Genomic DNA, 18393 nt, shown 5'->3' with positions numbered 1-18393 from the left:
CCCGAGATGGAGCTCTGGAAAGAGCCAGGAGCGAGGAGAGGGAGTTGGTAGTTAAAGATGCAGACATCTGACTGAAGCACTATTGGTTCAGATAGCTTTTTAGTCCAGAAGGGGCCCAACTGTTGTACCTCTGAGTGCAGTAAATCTACCAACTCCTAAAATAAAAACAGCCTGCCTGATAAAACACTCAACTCTAGAAACCAGGGTGAAAAACGTAACTGTACCGGTCATTTTGGACAAAAGGATAAGCATAATCCATTATTTATAAACTGCTTGTTCAGTGTTGGGTCTTGGTGGTCCAGAGCCTATCCTGGAAGTACGGCATGTGAGACAGAGTATACCTTTAATGGGATGCGTGTCCATCCCAGGATAATGACACACACATCAATCATTTCACACACACAAAGGGGAATTTAGCGTCACTAATTCACCTGAAATGCGTCTTTGGACTGTGGGAAGAAACCCATGCAAACACAAGAAGAACATGCAAACTACACAACAGACAAAATATAAGAATAATAGTAACAACAATAATAAGCTTTCCCTTTTTAGGATACCAGTAGCATCATATGTAAGGAATACAAGAAATATTTACCCAAAAACAGTACTCTCTCCCAGCGTGTAAGTATATATACATGAGAGAAATCAGGATATACCTGTAAGCAGAACTAAAATACATTTTTTACTTTTTTTTCTTTACAGCTTTCAACAAACAATGTCAGCACCTAAGAAAATGCTGTTACAGCTGTTGCACATTTCCACATCAGTCCTTTTGCACTTTATTGTACTAACACATGAAAACTGGTTTGTGGATTTGCGGTAAATGAAATAAAGTGATTGTTTCAAACAGCTGAATAAAGATGCTTAAAAAAATAAAAAGTTAATTGGGTAATTTTGGGCTTGAGCACAATTCTGACTTTGATCAATGACTTATAAAATTCATTACCAGGACGAAGCAGGGCCGTGTCTAATTGCTTGCCAGTCCGCCACACGCTGGGGTAACTGACAGCTGCGCGTGGCAGGTGTGCCTGGCGGCTCCGTGACAGCAGGAGTGGCAGGAAGCCGACGGCCACCTTAACGTGCCGGCGCCGTGAGGAGCACCCGTGTGCATGAGGTGCTCATGAACACACACAACTATATGGACAAGCAGACAAAACCAATACACACGGCTGCATCTTTGTCGTGTTATCACCTTGACGATTTCGTACCGACTCCCACAGTAAAGCACCTCTACCCCCACTCCAGTGACTTAAATACACATTAAAGTTGATCAATCATCCTGCTGCCTGTGTTTCAAGCTTTACTCTCATTGTGGGGATGTTCTCTTCACAGCAGTTAAGTAAAGCAAGGCTACGAATACTCCCGCATACATTTGCCCCCTCTTTTCTGCATGGTACTAATATGAGTGCCCTTACAACACGACATACCACGGTACGTCATTTCCAAGTGCTTGCTATCGCAGCACCCACCACACTCGACAGAACGTCACAGATCGACATTGCAAGTACCTTGTCAAAGGGAATGCTGTACTTCTTCAGTATGGAGGGAGAAATCAGGGTCATCTTGTGACGCAGGAAGGCCTCGCAGCTCTTGAAGCTGTTTGGGAAGAATCCTTAAAACAGATAGGGAGTGATCAGAATCTTGCTCATCAGAATGCAAATGCTAATAAGACACGTAGAGGAAAAACTGCTGGGTACAAACGTTTGTTCAGCATGCAAGAATTTGCAGCCTTGTTCTATCTCATCTCTGCCAAGAGCCCAAAGCTCGGGGGAAGCACCCGACTTGATTGGACTGGAAAACAAGATTGTAGGCTGAGACCCAGAGAGCCAAAATGCTGAACCCCTGAGGAAGTTACATCAACTTAATTGACTCAGTAAATATTCGGCTCTCTAAATGAGGTAGTACTTCAGATAATAAACCAATTGACTAAAAGCATCCTATAATCACTACAAGCAGCACTGCACTTAAGTTTTAACCGTTTTTGCTAGTACAGTTCATCCTCATGCGATCGAACTAATGGGGGGTCCTGTCAAGCAATTTAGTGGTCATTCCAAAGTATCATATATGTGATTTTTTTTTTTTTTTTTTTAAATCATCCATCCATGATAACGACCTTGCTATACATATTTTTCTTAAAAAACAAAATGCAGCATAATATGATAGAATAAAACAAAACAATAAGCATATGTATAGTAAAGTTCTAGCGTGTTACATACAACCAACCATTTTCAATAACTGCTTGTCTCGAGCGGGGTTGCAGTGAGCCGGAGCCTATCCTGGAGACATTGGGCGCAAGGCCTGAAGGGGGGACACCCTGGATGGGACGCCAGTCCATCGCAGGGCCACAATTAGGTACCCAGGCACACAGCTGTGTGAAGGTACTGGAGCAATTGCAGAGCAAGCACCTTGCTCAATGGCACCACTGCCGGAGGCAGGGATTGAAGCAGCAACCTTCGGAGCCAAAAGAAGCTGCTCCAACCATGACGCCACCAGCTGCCTTCCATGTTACACAAATGTATGTCTTAAAGAGTTGTGTACTTGGAAATCACATTAAATGTTTAAATTAAGATTTTTTAATCTATCTATCTGTTTCAGTTTCATTTCACAGTTAAAGAACCACTCAAGAGAAAAATTATGATCATGATGCCGTGCTGGAAGATGACACAGCCTTTATGATACTTCCTTATCAATTCTACACTTATTGCAATAGTTTTATTGAAGTAAATCACTTCAAACGTTGAAATGAACTATTTGTGTTCCAATATCAGTTTACCTGAGGTCTAGTCATATGCATATGAACTATATAACCTGTGTTCTGCAACACAGATGTAGAGAGTTTCACTTAGACATTTAACCATCACCATGCTGCAGCGTCTATTATCAAGCGGGAGTAGGAGGGATCGAGTTCCTGCTTTTGTTCATGTATTATTCATGTCCACTTGCAAAGCCCACGCTACAGCGGCGACAGGCAAGCTGTGATTTTGCACAGGCGCTGAGTGGGTTTGCTCCATGCGGCCCGTTAATGGGCACACGCAGTCAAGCACCTTCGCTCTTGGGTAACAGGGGCCCTCGGCAGGGTTGTGTGAAAGGGTGAAAGTGGATGTTAACCAGGCACTCTGTGAGAGCAAAAGCACACTCATCCTGTTCTCCTGAGAGACACTGCGAGCCCTGGGAGCATTTACCAGGGTCATGCTCTTCCTCCAGGCACTCGACCCTCCTGTGCGAGCGGCATCAAACCTCATCGGCCTGTGTGGAGGCCAACGCAGCTACCATAGAGCTGACATGCAAGCAGCAGACAGGCGCTCTTGAGCTAGAACTGTCAGTTACATCATGGGATTCATTACTGCTCCAGAGGGGAAACCGCTATAATGGCAATGAATTGAAAGCAAACTTCTCATTTCCATGCCAACATATGTGCGCAGATATTACACGCATGCACACTTTATGTATATATATATATATATATTGTCAGCTTGGTGTCATACAGGTAGTATGGAGCACATTAAGAGTATGATCCATTCAGCTATTGCCAATAAATGCTAAAAGTTATTAAATATATGAAACCATGCAGGAAAGAAACCAGGCAAATTTCTAAATGAGATATTGAATTCCATATAACAAAGTTAAATTTGAAAGTTGAATGACACTGAAATATGGTATGTAAAGCCTTTAGTTACGGAGTCTATAAAAAAGGAAAAATCTCTACCAGAAGGCTGTGCATGTATTGCAGAAAACTGAAGTGTAGACTTCAATGGATGTGACCTCATGATTGGAATAAGACTGACCTCGACAGAAGCCGAACCAATTAAAACTTCAAAAATGAAAGCAGTTTTGTGTGTCTGTCTCCCACGTTCAAGAAAGAATATATATAATATATATATATATATATATATATATATATAAAAAAAAAAAAAAAAAAAAAAAAAAAAAAAAAAACTTTGAGTGAAACTACAGCAGTTTTTCAGAAGGATGCAATGGAGAAATGGTCTTAGGTTTATTTACAATATATGAAATGTATGAAAGAAGCTTTTGTTGTTTTCCTCCTTCCAGTTTTCTGTACTAGTCTGCGTCTAGTTTGTGGTACTAATCTGTGTCTAATGTGTAGTATTACTTTTTCATTAGAATGAGAATTTTATTTTAATGTACAAGAGTAACAAAAGAAGCTTTCTCAAAAGGTCATTTATGCATAATGTACTCAGGAAGCTGCTGGAACTCTAACAAAAATTTATAATAATAATAACTAAAGTAAAAACCTTATTCTGACAGATTTTTCTTAATATCATCTCTTTGTTGGAGCCAAAGCGACTGCTCACCTCCACTCCAGAAGGGACCACATAATGTTCCCAAACGAGTGGCCAGAGAAGGAGAAGAAGAAATCGGGGCAAAAGAAACTGCCCTGCTGCAGCCGCTCATTACTAGTAGACAGGCACGTTGTGTTGATCAATGAACTCCACACTGAGGGAGAACTCACTTCAGAACAGCCAGCGGACCAGAGGTCCGAGCCCCCACCAGAGCATCGGAGCTCCGCAAGCACTTACAGGGAGTGTGAGGGCAATCTGGCTGCAACGGAGGACATCGCAGTACCACTGTTAAAGGATAGATGAGGGGAAGCCGGCTGCCGAGGAGAACATCGCAGCAGGATGCAGTTACGGGACGTGCGGCCGGGTCCTTTCAAGAACAATGCCTGTCGGTTTCACAGTCAATCACAATTACAAAGGCTGAGGGAGACCAAAGCAATGGCGCATGGAGAGCGATCGGGATAATTACGATGCGGGGAAAAGATAATGGGCAAACGGCCTAGCTTCTTCAATCATTTCATATATCAACTGTCTGCAATCAAAAGACTGCATTTATGAAAGCCAGGTTTTCATTTTTTTTTTTTTTTTTTTTTTAATTTATTTCTAAAAGCACACCTTGGCAAGGGACTACATCACATCATCTATCTGGATTGTAATAACTGCCTATCCCACAGGGGTCATGGTAATCCAGGGTAAGGCACAGGGCAAGGAAAATTTGCAAACCCATCACAGGCGGACACCAATATGTCAAATAATTATAAAAAATGCCCAATGTCACATATCCTAACCTGCTATAAACTGGTGGTACTACAAAATTAGTAAACATGACCGAAACGCCTGCCGAAAGCTGCGACAAAGGGGCCTTAAGAGAGAATGGAGAGGGAATTCATTCGAGATTTTTTCAAAGCACTGCACACATATGAAAAACTGACATGTATGAATTTAGTTGGACTGATTGATTCATAGCACAGGAAGATCTTGTGCCGCAGGTGATGACAAATATTCATCTATTCAGAGCTGAATATGATTTCCATGTGTGAAATGCAGCAACGTGAATTGCAGTATTTTGATCTCTTCCAGCCATACCCACTTTTACCGGAGACAAGCTGCAGGCAGGCTGCAGATTCACTGCTCGGTTTTCATTACCGTAAATGAGGAAATGTGTAGTCACGATGAGAACAGAAAGAAGTCAACCTTTCATATTCATGCAGGGAATCATTGCAATCTGAGAGGTAAGTCAAAGGTTCTGATCTGCAGACTTGGAGTTACCTGCTCCGTTTCATCCGTCTGATGAAACCACGACAAAACGGGCGGGCAGACCTGTGCATCGCTGCTTTTTGGAAACATCATCATCACATCATCTATCTGGATTGATTGCACTTGATTCATTAGAGTTCTTACCAATGGCGAGACGTTCCAGCCGCTTCCCATGCTCTGGAGGAATGGCATACCTGTAGATGAGCAGCCAGAAGAAAAGGCATCAAAAAAAGGATGCTCAATGCAGTCAAACTGGGAGACATGCCCATTCGAATTACAAACATTTAACTTTACGTAGAGGAATGTCACTCCGCTTCGGCTATCAAGACATTTCTTCCCATCAACCAGGTCCGAATTTAGATTTCACGTGCCTCCCGACAGCTGAGCGGTGAACTCACTCAACTATGTACAAAAACAGTCTTAGTGCAAAGCGCCGCAAGGGAACCAATTTAAAGTTTACCCTCTCAGCACCGCCTCAATAAATATGGATGTTTTGCTTGTGAGGGTTTGTTAGGTGTACGGAAACTAATAGCTTGGAAAAAACTGAACAAGTGCAGGTAAACAGCCATACAGTATTACAGTATTTCATGAAGGGACGCTGCCCTGTTAACTAATTTTAACTCTTGAAGCAACCATGTCAACACTAGTGAAATCTGGTGATATTTTACCATAAACGGGTGTTAGTTCAGGGGCTCAGAAAAACACAAGTTCTACGTATTCAATTTATGAGAATTCACCTCTGAAAGGGGTTTTTAGGAACAGGGTATTTTTGCAAAGTAGGGTAAGACTGTATTGAGAGAAATTTGTTTTCGTGAAAATACAGACAGACGCAATCTGCTACGTCTAGGTCCAAAGCTTTAATAGCAGCAGGCATATATTAATCATGCATGTAACTTTAGTTTCAGGGGTTCAGTGTTCTAAGGATTATAAACAGTACATTACCAGAACAGCGCCGGTAATAGCAGGGTAAGATAATAGACTTTCGCTACTTAGTGTTATGCAAATGACGGCTGAGTGAATTGCAATAATGCAGACTGTGTCTTAATCAGGCGCCCTCCTCCACAGGCCCACGATTTGTGGCACTTGGGGAAGGCTACGTTGATCCTCAGTTGTTGACACTTCATGCCCTGTGGTACTCAGACACATTTGGGAAAGTTCCTGCTTTCAAAAAGTCTTTCGCTCACGTACTGATGAATAAATTGGAGAGGTAGATAGACGTACGGATGGACGGACGAGGAAAAAAATGGATGGATGATGTGGTGAAGGGACAACGTTGCTACCGGAACATGCGTGCACAATCAACGGTGCCATTATCTGCACCGACTGACGGACCGACACTGACAGCAACAAGGAAACATCAGTGCCCTCTCAGGCGTTGGGTAGACTGGCGTTCTCACTTTATCATTATTTATCCCGATAATGGTAGTGATCGGTCAGAGCAAGAAAAGGCCCACTTGTGTCAATGTGCCATTTCCTTGCTGAGGCTCCCTACGGTACAGCTGATCGCAGTCATTGTCGCACCTCGTCTTCCGAACACTGGGAAAAGTGATATTAGGAGGTCCCTTCGCTGAATGGCGGCAATGCGGGGAACACAAAGAGCGTCTCCGAAGGCACCGATGCTGAGCTGTGCTCTTGCGTTTGGAAGGGGTGGCACTGGGCCTGTCCGTCAGTCTCTTTGAGGCAGCGCAGGGCTTATAGCCTCTTCTAAACAGGGTTAGCCAACGCCGGGAGAGAAATCCACTCTAATCCCTGTGTACCAACAACTATGGCGGTGTAGTGCTTTAAACTGGACTTCACCCTGCAAGCCGAAGGACAGACCCCTCAGCGCTGGGGGCTTTAGCAGCTATGCTAAAGGAGACGAGAGGTTTGTCATTTTCAAGCTGCACCATGAAAGTTACTCTGTATGTAAGTCACCTTGGTGAACAAGGTGTGTGGGCTGATAACACTAACATAGCATCCATTGCAAGTCGCTTGGAGAAAAGCATCTGCTAAGTAAATAAATGTAAGTGTAAACATATAGAGCGTACTAAGACATTACTACTAACTCAAAAGAGCAAAGTAAAACCTTCCCCACCGTAACAGACCCTTTAACTAAGGCCAAAGTACCTAACCCTTCACCTGTCTATGACGTGTGCATTTATATTTAGCTGATGCTTTTCTCCGAGGCGACTTATAGCCTTAAGCTACTTAAAATGTATTTATTTATTCATACAGCTGGGTAAGTTTTACTGGAGCAGTTCAGGTAAAGTACCTTGCTCAAGGGTACTACAGCTGGAGGCGGAATTTGAACCTGCGATCTCTGAGCGTGAAGCCAGTAGCGCTAACCCCTTTACCACCGGCCGCCGGAATAATCGTAACCCCTCTGCTCATACACATCATCCCCTGACGGTGTGCGTTTCACAAAAGTGCCCGCGACTCAACAGCAACAGTCGATGTTTCTCTTTCCCTCCTCCTCTCTCCCCGGAAGGTCATTAATTTGTCTGTCAGCGCTGACGCTTGTTGGACCACGTTCATCAATTTCACAAGAGAAGCGGAAAACTTTGCGTTCAAACATGCCCCTTGCAACATGCGAGCAGTCTGAGTAAGGCAAACACAGCTGAAAGAGCCGTTTCGCCCCGGCCGAGTGGCGCCGTGGCCTCGCGCCTCCGGCTTCCCGCCTCCGCCACTGACCGGCCCACTGCCCGCCGCCTCGCACGCAGAGCCCCGTCAGGTGTGCGCTAAGCGCTTACGCAACACACGGCAACGCATGTCGCCCATTTTACATTCCAAGAGGAATTTACGTCCTTAGTAATACGCATAAAAGCGATCGGCTCGGCTGCATTACAAAACTAACGCGTAGCATTCGGCCAATCGTCCCTACGTTCGCGGAGCGCTTTGCACGCGGGCTGTACGCGCTGCGAGAGTAAAGGCCGTGCGAAGCACAACACCGACCTCTAGTGGCTGCGCCGGCACACGACGAGCCGACGGACAGCGCCATTCACTTTAATAATTGAGAATTCCCTAATGCCTTTTGATGTACGCATTCTAACTGATCGTATACATTAGGGACACAAGTCCCTGCAATCTCTGACAGCTAAAATAAATCAACTGGAAAGGGGGCAAAAAAGAAAACAGAAGAAAAAAAAAAAAAAAAAAAAAACAAGCTCAATTAAATACAAGATGGCAAGTGGCAATCAATTTAAAAACGCTTCAGAAGCGAATGCACATGAATGAACAGCGTCAGGTGCCAGAACACAGCATTGCAAGAGTGTAAAAATATCTTCCTTGTCACCAGGGTGCAGCAGTTCAGAAAAGGCCCAGAACCCCAGAAGGGTCTGAGGTTATTTGAAATGGCCAGCATCTGTCATATGCAAGAGCTTTTGCCAGCTCCCTCCAGGAGGGCGTTCCCGACCTCGCCGGAATTCACGCCGGCCCTCGCATTTGTCTCGGTCCTTCTCTGTTCTCTCAGCTCGCCAAACTACACCAGGAAACCAAAGTGCTGAGACCCGATCATTCCCTTTGCGGTCCTCTACGCTCTGATATTTAAGAAGAAGAGTGACTCGGGGTGCATGTTGGTCAGAGGGAGGGGAGAGCACTGGCTGCGTCAGCCTGCAATTCCACCTCTCGGACCTCACCCCGCCCCCCCGTGGGACATGCTGTCAGGGCGTGGAGAGAGCGGAGAGAGAGTCTGATGGGCTCTAACGAGCGGAGGGACAGCCCGATGGGGGACGGGACAAACCTAGCGACAAGCACTCTGGCAGACAGGTGGACGCAGTGGGTCCCACTCAGCCCCCGGCGGAGCGCAGCGAACCGACAGATAGACGCGGAGGGACGGGGATCAGAGCGACGAGGCCACCGGCACGCGTCACCCGGTGCTGACAGTCTTCCGCATTTTTCTTTTTTGGGTTTGTGCAGAATATACATCACCAGCCCCGTGAGACTGTCTGCGCAGCCATATCCATCAGGTGCGGGGTGCTCATTCTCTGTCCCCAAGAGATCTTTAATGAAAAATTCGACCAAAGGTGGCTGCTTCATCTCCAGTCGTAATGATGGCCGTTACTCTCGGCATAATCGCACCAACATATCTGTCCCTAACCTGGCACGTGAAGGATAGCTCTGATCAAGCTTCGGGAAAAAAAAGGTGATGAATGATGAATCTGGCACAGACACTGCGGGTTTTTCTTAATTACTATAGCGGCCGTGCCAAATGTTGGTGCCCCTTTGGACACTGGCCCTAGGTACAAAGAGGACGGCCGCACGCCATGCAATTATCATCAAGCCCAGCTTTCAGTCAGAGCCCCTTATGCAACACACAGCAACACGGTTCTGGGATCAGTACCACGTTATACATGCGCTTTCTGCAAAGCTGATTTGGTGCGGCTCACTAAATGATCTGATTCTACCGCGAATGTAATCTGAGCAGCCCCACCCCCCGTCGCACCCGTTCAGAAAGGACACTGGAATAGCGGAAAGGGAGAAGCTTATCTGGAGCCGCAATGTATTTTGAAGCGAGACACGATTATGGATGGAGAGAGTCGGCAGCTCAAGGTGGATGGTCTTGCTTCCTCTAAAGCGAATCTTTTCCCCACGGCGGGAAGGTCTCTGCTGCCCCTTAGAGACGGTAGGAATGAAGAACAGCCGCCAGGTCTACGCAAGTAAGAATGTTTGCGCAAATATTTAAAACAGACAGCAGTGAATTCCCTTATACAGCAAAACAACTAAATAAATATTTAAATGTATATATTTATTATGCATAAATACTATTATCAAAAACTCACATCAAAATGTGCACTGTTTTATTTCTAGGAGAAAAGGAAAAAGAGAACTTGAGAAAGGTCGTGGAATTCCACTTTTTGCTTATACGACGACGCCACATTTTTTTACATTTTCTATTCGGTTAGGCCATTATTCTTATCACAAGAAAAGGCAAACTGATTCATTAAAGACCATAAAACCTCATCAGGCAATTCGGTGCAATCCAATATTAACAAAATCTTCCGCATTTGTTCCTTGGTAGCATTATTAAATATGGGCTAAGATTCACTTAGAATCGCATTAATGCACACACATCTTTGAGCACATTTATCTTGGAGCAGCTTTTTAAATGGATTCCTTTCAGATCCCCTCAAGGCTCCTTCAAATGGGACTGCTCATCCTCACAAGAGTGTAATGGGCAAAGCGTTCGTCATCCCAGCCCTCTCATGGCTTCCGAGCCGCGCTTGACACAAAACGCTCGATGCTAACGTGCGCTTCCTCCGGAAACGCATTCCGTCCAGGGGTATCCGCTCCCTTCGCTCCGTTTAATTATTGTAATTCCCTTTGTCAGTTTAACTTGTTAATCAAACGGGAAACAAAGGGCCCTTGCTACGGTTTCAGACAGGGTTCGCCGTGGGAACACGGCCGCCTGCGGCAAGCTGCCTGGAACAGCTCTCTATTCTCCTTCGCGCCACGTCCACTCGATCGAGAGGGCACTGGGGGAGCCCAGTGTCCATAAATTCTTGGGGGGGATCTTGAGAGCGCCCGCTTCATTAGGGGGATATTTCTTCGTCAACAGTTTAGCCAGTTAATTGGCTGTGGGATTAGACCATCTGTCGACCAGGAATGATGCCATTTGACTTTCCTGCCTCCTCTTTCAGGTGGTGGTGGTGGTGGTGGGGGGGGGGGTGCCTCTAAATTACACCACTGCTGTGGAGGGCCAGTGTACAAGCAAAGGGGACAAGACCTCCAGAGAAGAAAAAGCATAACAAGCAGAGCTAATCTAAAAGAAAGGTGTGTGTGCTTTTCAATGCACCCTCAAGGGTTGAGCATCAGTAATGTAGAAGTATGACGCAGAAATGCACGTGGTACCTGAATAACGGACGTGCAGAGTTTTGAAAAGTCAGGATTCGAGACTCGAACGGCCGATAGTGGTGACATTAATGTCTGACGTGAAGCTATTGAGAGGTGAGCAGAAAATAAACACCATGGTGTGATCAACCAGTGCAACGGCTAATAGGACAGAGAACCCATACGTGACAGTTCCTAAGAGAGCGGACATTGTGTACCCCAACCCCAGCATTTAACACGGTGGTGCACAGCTGCGGAACTCTGCAGTGAAGCAAACACTGTGCGCTGTGGTGCCGAAAGGTGTGCGAGGAACTATAAGTGTTAAAGAAACCCCGGACAACCAGTGAGCGATCCGCTGCCTCACCATGATTTTGGCTCTCCGAAGTGGAGGTAATTGATGCTGTAGAGATCCATATCCTCCGTGTGCCAGGAAAAGCTGGTTTTCCACATGCCGAAATAAAGGTACGGGGTGTTGACTCCCTGAATGGAGACTCCGCAGTCCTCCTCGATCAGGTCAAGGATGGAGTTCAAGTGAGCGATGTTCCACTCCTCCACTCCCTGGAAGAAACATGCACGTCAAAAACGGCTATTGCGCGCGTCTTTCACCCACAAATTTTATCAAGTCTCAATTTTCCATCTGCCTCAGTTCTCTACAGCATCTTCCACGTGTTCTTCGCTGACCCTTCACCCGTGCCGACACACTCCCTTTCTCACGCGGCAGATTGCAAACCCCGAAGGAAAGCTAAAGGCACCGAAGGAGAGTCGAGCGACATCAACTACACGTGCAGGCACCTGACAGACATGACAGACAGGGTGGCATCTGTGTAAAGAGCCCGAGAGATACCAGTTCATGCTGCCTGTGCAACACTTAAAAGCTCACATTTGTGCTCAGAGATACAGCTCGCTGAGATGCCAAGGAGGTCCTTTTACTCTGCGCGACCGTAGTCCGGCATGGTAGTGTTCCCATGCGAAGTGCGCTACAGAAATTTCTTGCCAGCAACTTCAGGAATAAAGAAAGGCAAGCAAAGCCCCCCACCCCCCCAAATCCTGCCAAAGCCACTTTATGATCTTGTTAATGTGGCCCTTGAGTGCATTACAGGAGGTCACTGTGTGCGATGTGCACTACGACAGCATGAGCCACCGGCATGGGTACAGCTTGCAGGAGTCACAGCGCCTGCTCTTCAGCAGGATTTGGGCCTACGTTATTTATCTAGGGACATCTGGTTGCGTAGCGATTAGAGCTGCTGCTTACGGACCCAAAGGTTGCAGGTTCGATTCCCGCCTCCAGCTGTAGTACCCTTACGCAAAGTACTTACCCTAAATTGCTCCAGTAAAATTGCCCAGCTGTGTAAATAGGTAACTCCTTAAGTAGCTTAATGTTGCCAGGCACTTTTGGAAAAAAAAAGCATCAGCTAAATGAATAACTGTACATCTGTGCATGGCCAGCAGATGTGCTCCACTTTCTGGGAAGCAGGAGACTCGGTCCCTCGGAGCCTTACTTCATCATACAGGCTGCCGTTCACGTCCGCCCCGTAGATGGGAGACACAAATGTCAGGTTCTTCCAGTATTTCCTCTCTAGGTCTTCGTAGTTCAGGTACCGGGGTGTGCAGTACCTATTGAGAGGTAAGCAACTTTTCTCAGAACCGATACGGACCACATTTTTACTAGGTATAATATTTTACCAGTGAAGAAGACCAGTTATTTGGGAGAAGAGAGTGAAACAAAAAATAGACACACAAAACCATCGCAACCCAAGGTGCCCCAAATGGAAGACTGCTCACTTGTCGCTGTTGGCCAGCCTGCGGAACTCCTGCACACTCAAGGGCTTCTTCTGGATGTTGTACTGCGTGAAGAGGCCTGACTGGCCTGCCACCATCTGCTGAATGGGCGCTTGGATCACCAGGTCATCAATGTCGTCATAACTGCGCCGGGGCTTCCAGCCCTTGGGTGGGATCACCTGAAAGGAATGTGAGGTGGAGGCATTAGGAATTCATATGCATGTAACCTTTAACACCTTTAAACGATGTGGATGCGGCTGTTCCATCGCAGTCATTATTGTGTCAGCTCGTGGAAAAAAGCGACCAGCCCCCCACCTTGGCCAGGCCGGCACGGTGGGCTCCCTGGGACTCCATGTAGACCAGGTACTGATTGAAGTCCTTGAACTCCTCTGCGGTGGGCCGAAAGGTCATGATTTTGCACGTGGGATTGGCGGGGCCTTCCACCTCTGCTCCCGCCATGGTGCCTGACGTCCCTGAATCCTGCAGTGACAAACTACGGTTCCGGTACACATCCCACAATAAGAGTAATAGTCCAAAACTAGCCTTCCTGTCTCACATCTGTAGATGAACCTCTCGACAAACATATACCACAGGAAAAAAGGAATTACTGTGCCGGTATATGGTTACGCAAAATACATAAAGAGCATTTATCAGTTAATCGCGCCGGCATTGCCTCTATTTATCAAATTTTAAAGGCGTATATTTTAGAATCATCTTTTTTGATTATATAACAGAATGTCAGCAATAGAGCTTTTTCAAAACTTTGACCTCTGACGAAATGCCTACGCACGTTTTAATGAACGTCTGCAGAGAAGCATTATAATTACCTTTTATGTTAGGAAGTGCATTATTAAAAGAGACTGACTGAAAACCTGCATTGAGGGCTTGTAATTGCTGCTGCCTAATCGGAGCCCAAAACCCATCATTGCATCTCTCACCGATTTGTGCATTTCGTGTATTCATAACTTTTCTTTTTTAACTCGGTCTTTTAATAGTAAGGCATAATTACAGGATGTCGTTGCTTTTGCAAGCATTACTCTTCCAAAGACCTGACTGTTACGTCAATAAAGCGCGTGCAGGTGGAGCAACAAAAGTGTAGTTCCTCCGTCGGCCGCCAGGTGGGAGCAGATGGTGGAAAAATGTCTCTAGTGTCTCGAGTATCACGCAGGTTTCTAAAAGGCGCCTTCAAACCCTATTGACGTTGGACGCCGCTCTGGAAGTTTTCCCAACAGAAACCAGTTTTGTCGGTTTCGCTTTGCTTTAACATTCAGTGAACAAAAGTCTGAGCCAACAGCTATGAAAGCGCAAGTTCTAACTGGGAGTGGCTGTCTTGTGGTGTCCCATGCTTTTCCGAATTAAACTAACGCAATTTTTTTTTTTTAATTTAATTTTTACCATTCTAATTTTTTCTTTTTTTTGTTATTTTTATATCTCGTAGATCATGTATAGGTCTGATGCAAAAAAACGTTCATAAATTTCTGACATTTCCACACAATGATGTTCAAATTATTTCTTAAAACCAAACAGAAAGTGCACACTTTTTTTTGTTTTTCCATGTAGTTATTAAATTTATATATAAACTTTAAATATATATATTTCACTCATATTACTTAAACCTTGGATCGTTGCAGAAAATACAATGACTGCAATACATTCAAGAAAATGTAGGAGTGATTTTGCTGTCATTATTTTCTTCTCTGCAAGTAATTGGTGTACATATTTTAAATGGCTACACTATGCTATTATATTTCATTTATAACCGCACCACTGTCTGATGAGCGATTCACAAGATCAGAGAATGATGCTCCAAGATCAGTGTATGACAGAGCTTAACTTCTTCCTCCGATGGCTAGTATGCGCACTTTAGTAACAGTCTGTTGCATATAAAATCAATCACACACCACTGAACGAAAGGAAAGAGCAAAACCCAGCTCTGTATTATACCCCGCATTATTACAGCACATAAAATTTACTTTTATTTACCAGGTCTCCGTAACACTGCCATCATAAAACATAAAAATTCTTCCTGTCTAACTTGTTTGCTACTTAGTGCACCATAGAAGGCATCATCGCAACAGAATTACACTCCTTGGGAGTTACCTGCACTAGAACACCAGAAAATTTACACTTGATTAATGAAAGTAGTCTAAAACAGACTATTTCAACTTCATCAATGAAAGAGATCCACTTCCTGTGATTCTCACGTTATTCACTTCACGAGAATGAAAAGTCCCCACACTGAAACGGAAGTAAGATCAAACCCCGCAAAGCAAATGAGCTGGGAGCAGTCTGTCTGCTGAACTCTTGCAGTCATATTCATACGCCAAGTCATTCAGTTCTTTGCAAGCACAAGCAAACACCAGGCTACAGCTGACTGACGAATCTGTTCGCATTTGCTGCATCAACAGCTCCAGTATCCAAGACCAATAAGCACATTGTGTAAGCCACACAGGGTCTCATTACTAGCAACAGTTCAAAACACTCCAGAAGGATTTACAAAATCTTTTCAACATTATGACCATGTTATAATGACAAAACTGTTGCGATGTTTCTACCTTTCGGATGACATGGTAATCCACTCTGTACTATTCTATGTATAATTTGTTATATATTTATCTCAGCTGCGGACCTCTTGCACCTTGTATCCAGTATTGGGAAATATTTGTCTCTCTTTTCTATTTTGTGTTTAGAAACTCAACGGGTCCCTGCTCAAAAATGCTGACATGGACTAAAAAAGTGCAACAAAATACAAAACAATGTATAACAGAACTATTTATTGAATAAGAAATAAAAGAAAAGGTTTGGTCACCTTTATAATTTGACCAAGACACACAGGATGAATAAACAAAGGAAATATAAGAAGTTGAGTCATATTGCATATATATACTTGTTCAAAACACACACACACACACACACACACACACACACAAAGCTCAGCAGCAGCAAGCATTTCTGATACAAACTGTACAGTGGAACTGAAAGCAGAGAGCTTTGGATGAGTCAAGTGATAAAATAACTACAAATAAGAACAAAAAGTTATTTACTAATAATTAAGTTACTGCACTAAGGAACACTTTCTAGTATACGGTACGTAGATTATGATAGCGCAAAGAATAGAAAACAGTGGACACAGAGAGTACTGCACTATAAAGGGCATGCAGTTGCAAAAATATTTTTGAGGGATTTTCCCCCCTTTGTTATATTTGATATTTATGGTGTACTGTCACTTTAAGTGAGTCAATCTCTTCCTTACTGTATACAAATCATATCTGCCCATTTGGATACATGTGTAATGTTTTTCAAGAACAAGTCATACATAAAATACATTTTTAAAAACTATAAAATATATTTTACACATATAATATAGGCACCTTTCTCATAACTTTTGATTTTCAGTTAAGGTTCATCTCTGTATCTGCATGGTTAAATATTTCGTATAGGCACGATCACAAATTATGAGAGACATCCACAAAAAAAAAAAAAACGCATGCAGGCTGCAGCATGGAGTGATCCATGTACAGGATTTCTAGCACAATCAATTTAGATAGGATCCAATATAAAATCACTTTACAGTTTAACAGCATTCATACACAAAGAAGTGTGAACAGATCTGATTATGCGTAAAACTTCACTAGCAAGCGTTTATATTTCCCATCATCTCAGCAGAGTGCCAAACTATAGCTAAAACTGTATCACGGCCCTGAGAAGAACATCTGGAATTAAAGATCTCTCGCCAATGTCCAATACTTGCATTACAAGTATTTAGACAAATGTGGAGAGCTAGTTTAAATAGTATAATGAAGGGCTGAACTAACAAAGAACTGGAACTTCTCTGTGAGAAGTAAATAATTAATATAAACAATGAGTGTTGTAAACTTTCAGACACAAAGAAATAGAAAATTAAGGGAGCGCAACACACAAAAAAAAACAACGTCGCTGGACACTTAGAAAAGGGCAGAAAATGGGAAATTGCTTAAAAATGTCACCATTGCCGAAAGTTGGTTGATTGATTGAAACATAGTCTCAGTCATGTAACGAAAACTAAATTCAATTTCCCTTTTAAACACAGACAGAGAAGTGTGCAGCGCTGACAGCACGTATATTTTTATTTTATTTTATTAACTTAATGCGCGCGCACACACACACACACACACACACTTCTTAATGAATGAATCACACATGATTCGCCCGCACACTTCCTCACTCACACACACACAGAAACACACTTCACTTGCTGATGTCACGTCCACACACACACACACACACACACAGAGTCCTCCTAGAACACCGCAAACACAGTTACTCCACTCGCTGAATATCAGATAAACACACTCCTCTTTACCGAACAAAAACACACACTCCGTACACTACGCGCGCGTACCTCTTGCCTTGTAGAACAACAAACTCCGCTATTTTTGTCACACTTCTGTCACATATATGACACACACACTCACACTCACTGAGGGTCACGCACAAGAAGAAGGCGGGTCCTGCTGCGCGACGACGACGGCACCGCTCTACACACACTTACACACACTTACACACACAGTGGCCGTTCACCGCTCCTCTGCTTAGCCTTAGTACTAAGTCAAGTCACAGGCCGTGCGGGACACATCCACTGACACATCGGCTCAGTGCCACACTCCCGTCCCGGCCTCACACTCGCGGGCCGCCTTCTTCTTGCAGCGGAGCCCCGCGCTCACACACACAGCGAGGCGACACACACACAGACACACACACACACACACACACACACACACACACGGGGCTGACACGAGGCTGGCACGAGACTGACACGGGGCTGACGCGGGGCCGGCGCGGGGCTGACGCGGGGCTGGCGCGGGGCTCGCTCGCTCGCGCTGCTGGTCCACTTCGGCACTGCTAGTACTAGCGCTGCTAGCGCCAACAAGCGAGACGTGCAGCTAAACAAGTGCGCAAGCACCAGTCCATCTACGCTGTTACATTGCGGGAATCTCTCAGAAATACTTTACCTGGCTTACTGGGCGTTGCGTGACAGCGCGATCTGTTATTGTTTTGTTTCTGCGTCTGTTTAAAGTCCCTGGTTAATGACAGCTCGCCCCTGCGCGCTCTCCTCCCACTCGGCGCAGCGACGGCCGCTGCGTCCGAGAAGAAGGGGCCGTCTGCGCATGTGCGAAGGCGCGCGGTGTGACGATTTGTAGTTTCTTAGCGCTTGCACGTGCCTTGTCACCGAGCTCTTGTGCCTGAGGTTTTTAAATGATTTAGTTTTTTTCCT

The 18393-nt window shown here is 44.8% G+C and overlaps 1 protein-coding gene across 10 annotated transcripts in view; it reads right to left on the bottom strand.

Moving 5' to 3' along the window:
* Window positions 1-18268, bottom strand: part of kdm4c (lysine (K)-specific demethylase 4C) — a 91681-nt gene extending 73413 nt beyond the window's left edge. For 9 of the 10 annotated variants that reach the window (XM_029258827.1, XM_029258829.1, XM_029258830.1 and 6 more), the window contains exons 1-7: window positions 18131-18268; window positions 13455-13619; window positions 13143-13318; window positions 12860-12974; window positions 11725-11918; window positions 5700-5749; window positions 1509-1612 (exon numbers count right to left, since the gene is read on the bottom strand). In XM_029258827.1, the coding sequence (XP_029114660.1) occupies window positions 1509-1612; window positions 5700-5749; window positions 11725-11918; window positions 12860-12974; window positions 13143-13318; window positions 13455-13598 (783 nt within the window). In that variant the 5' untranslated portion in view covers window positions 13599-13619; window positions 18131-18268. Of the gene's footprint in view, window positions 1-1508; window positions 1613-4467; window positions 4685-5699; window positions 5750-11724; window positions 11919-12859; window positions 12975-13142; window positions 13319-13454; window positions 13620-18130 lie in introns of those variants that run through there. The other variant, XM_029258836.1, reaches the window with a different exon arrangement.
* Window positions 18269-18393: the final 125 nt, after the last annotated feature.

Source organism: Scleropages formosus, chromosome 16 (assembly GCF_900964775.1).
Source record: "Scleropages formosus chromosome 16, fSclFor1.1, whole genome shotgun sequence".
NCBI lineage: Eukaryota > Metazoa > Chordata > Actinopteri > Osteoglossiformes > Osteoglossidae > Scleropages > Scleropages formosus.
Note: the sequence above shows the minus strand (reverse complement) of the source record. Positions and strands in the feature narration are given on the sequence as shown.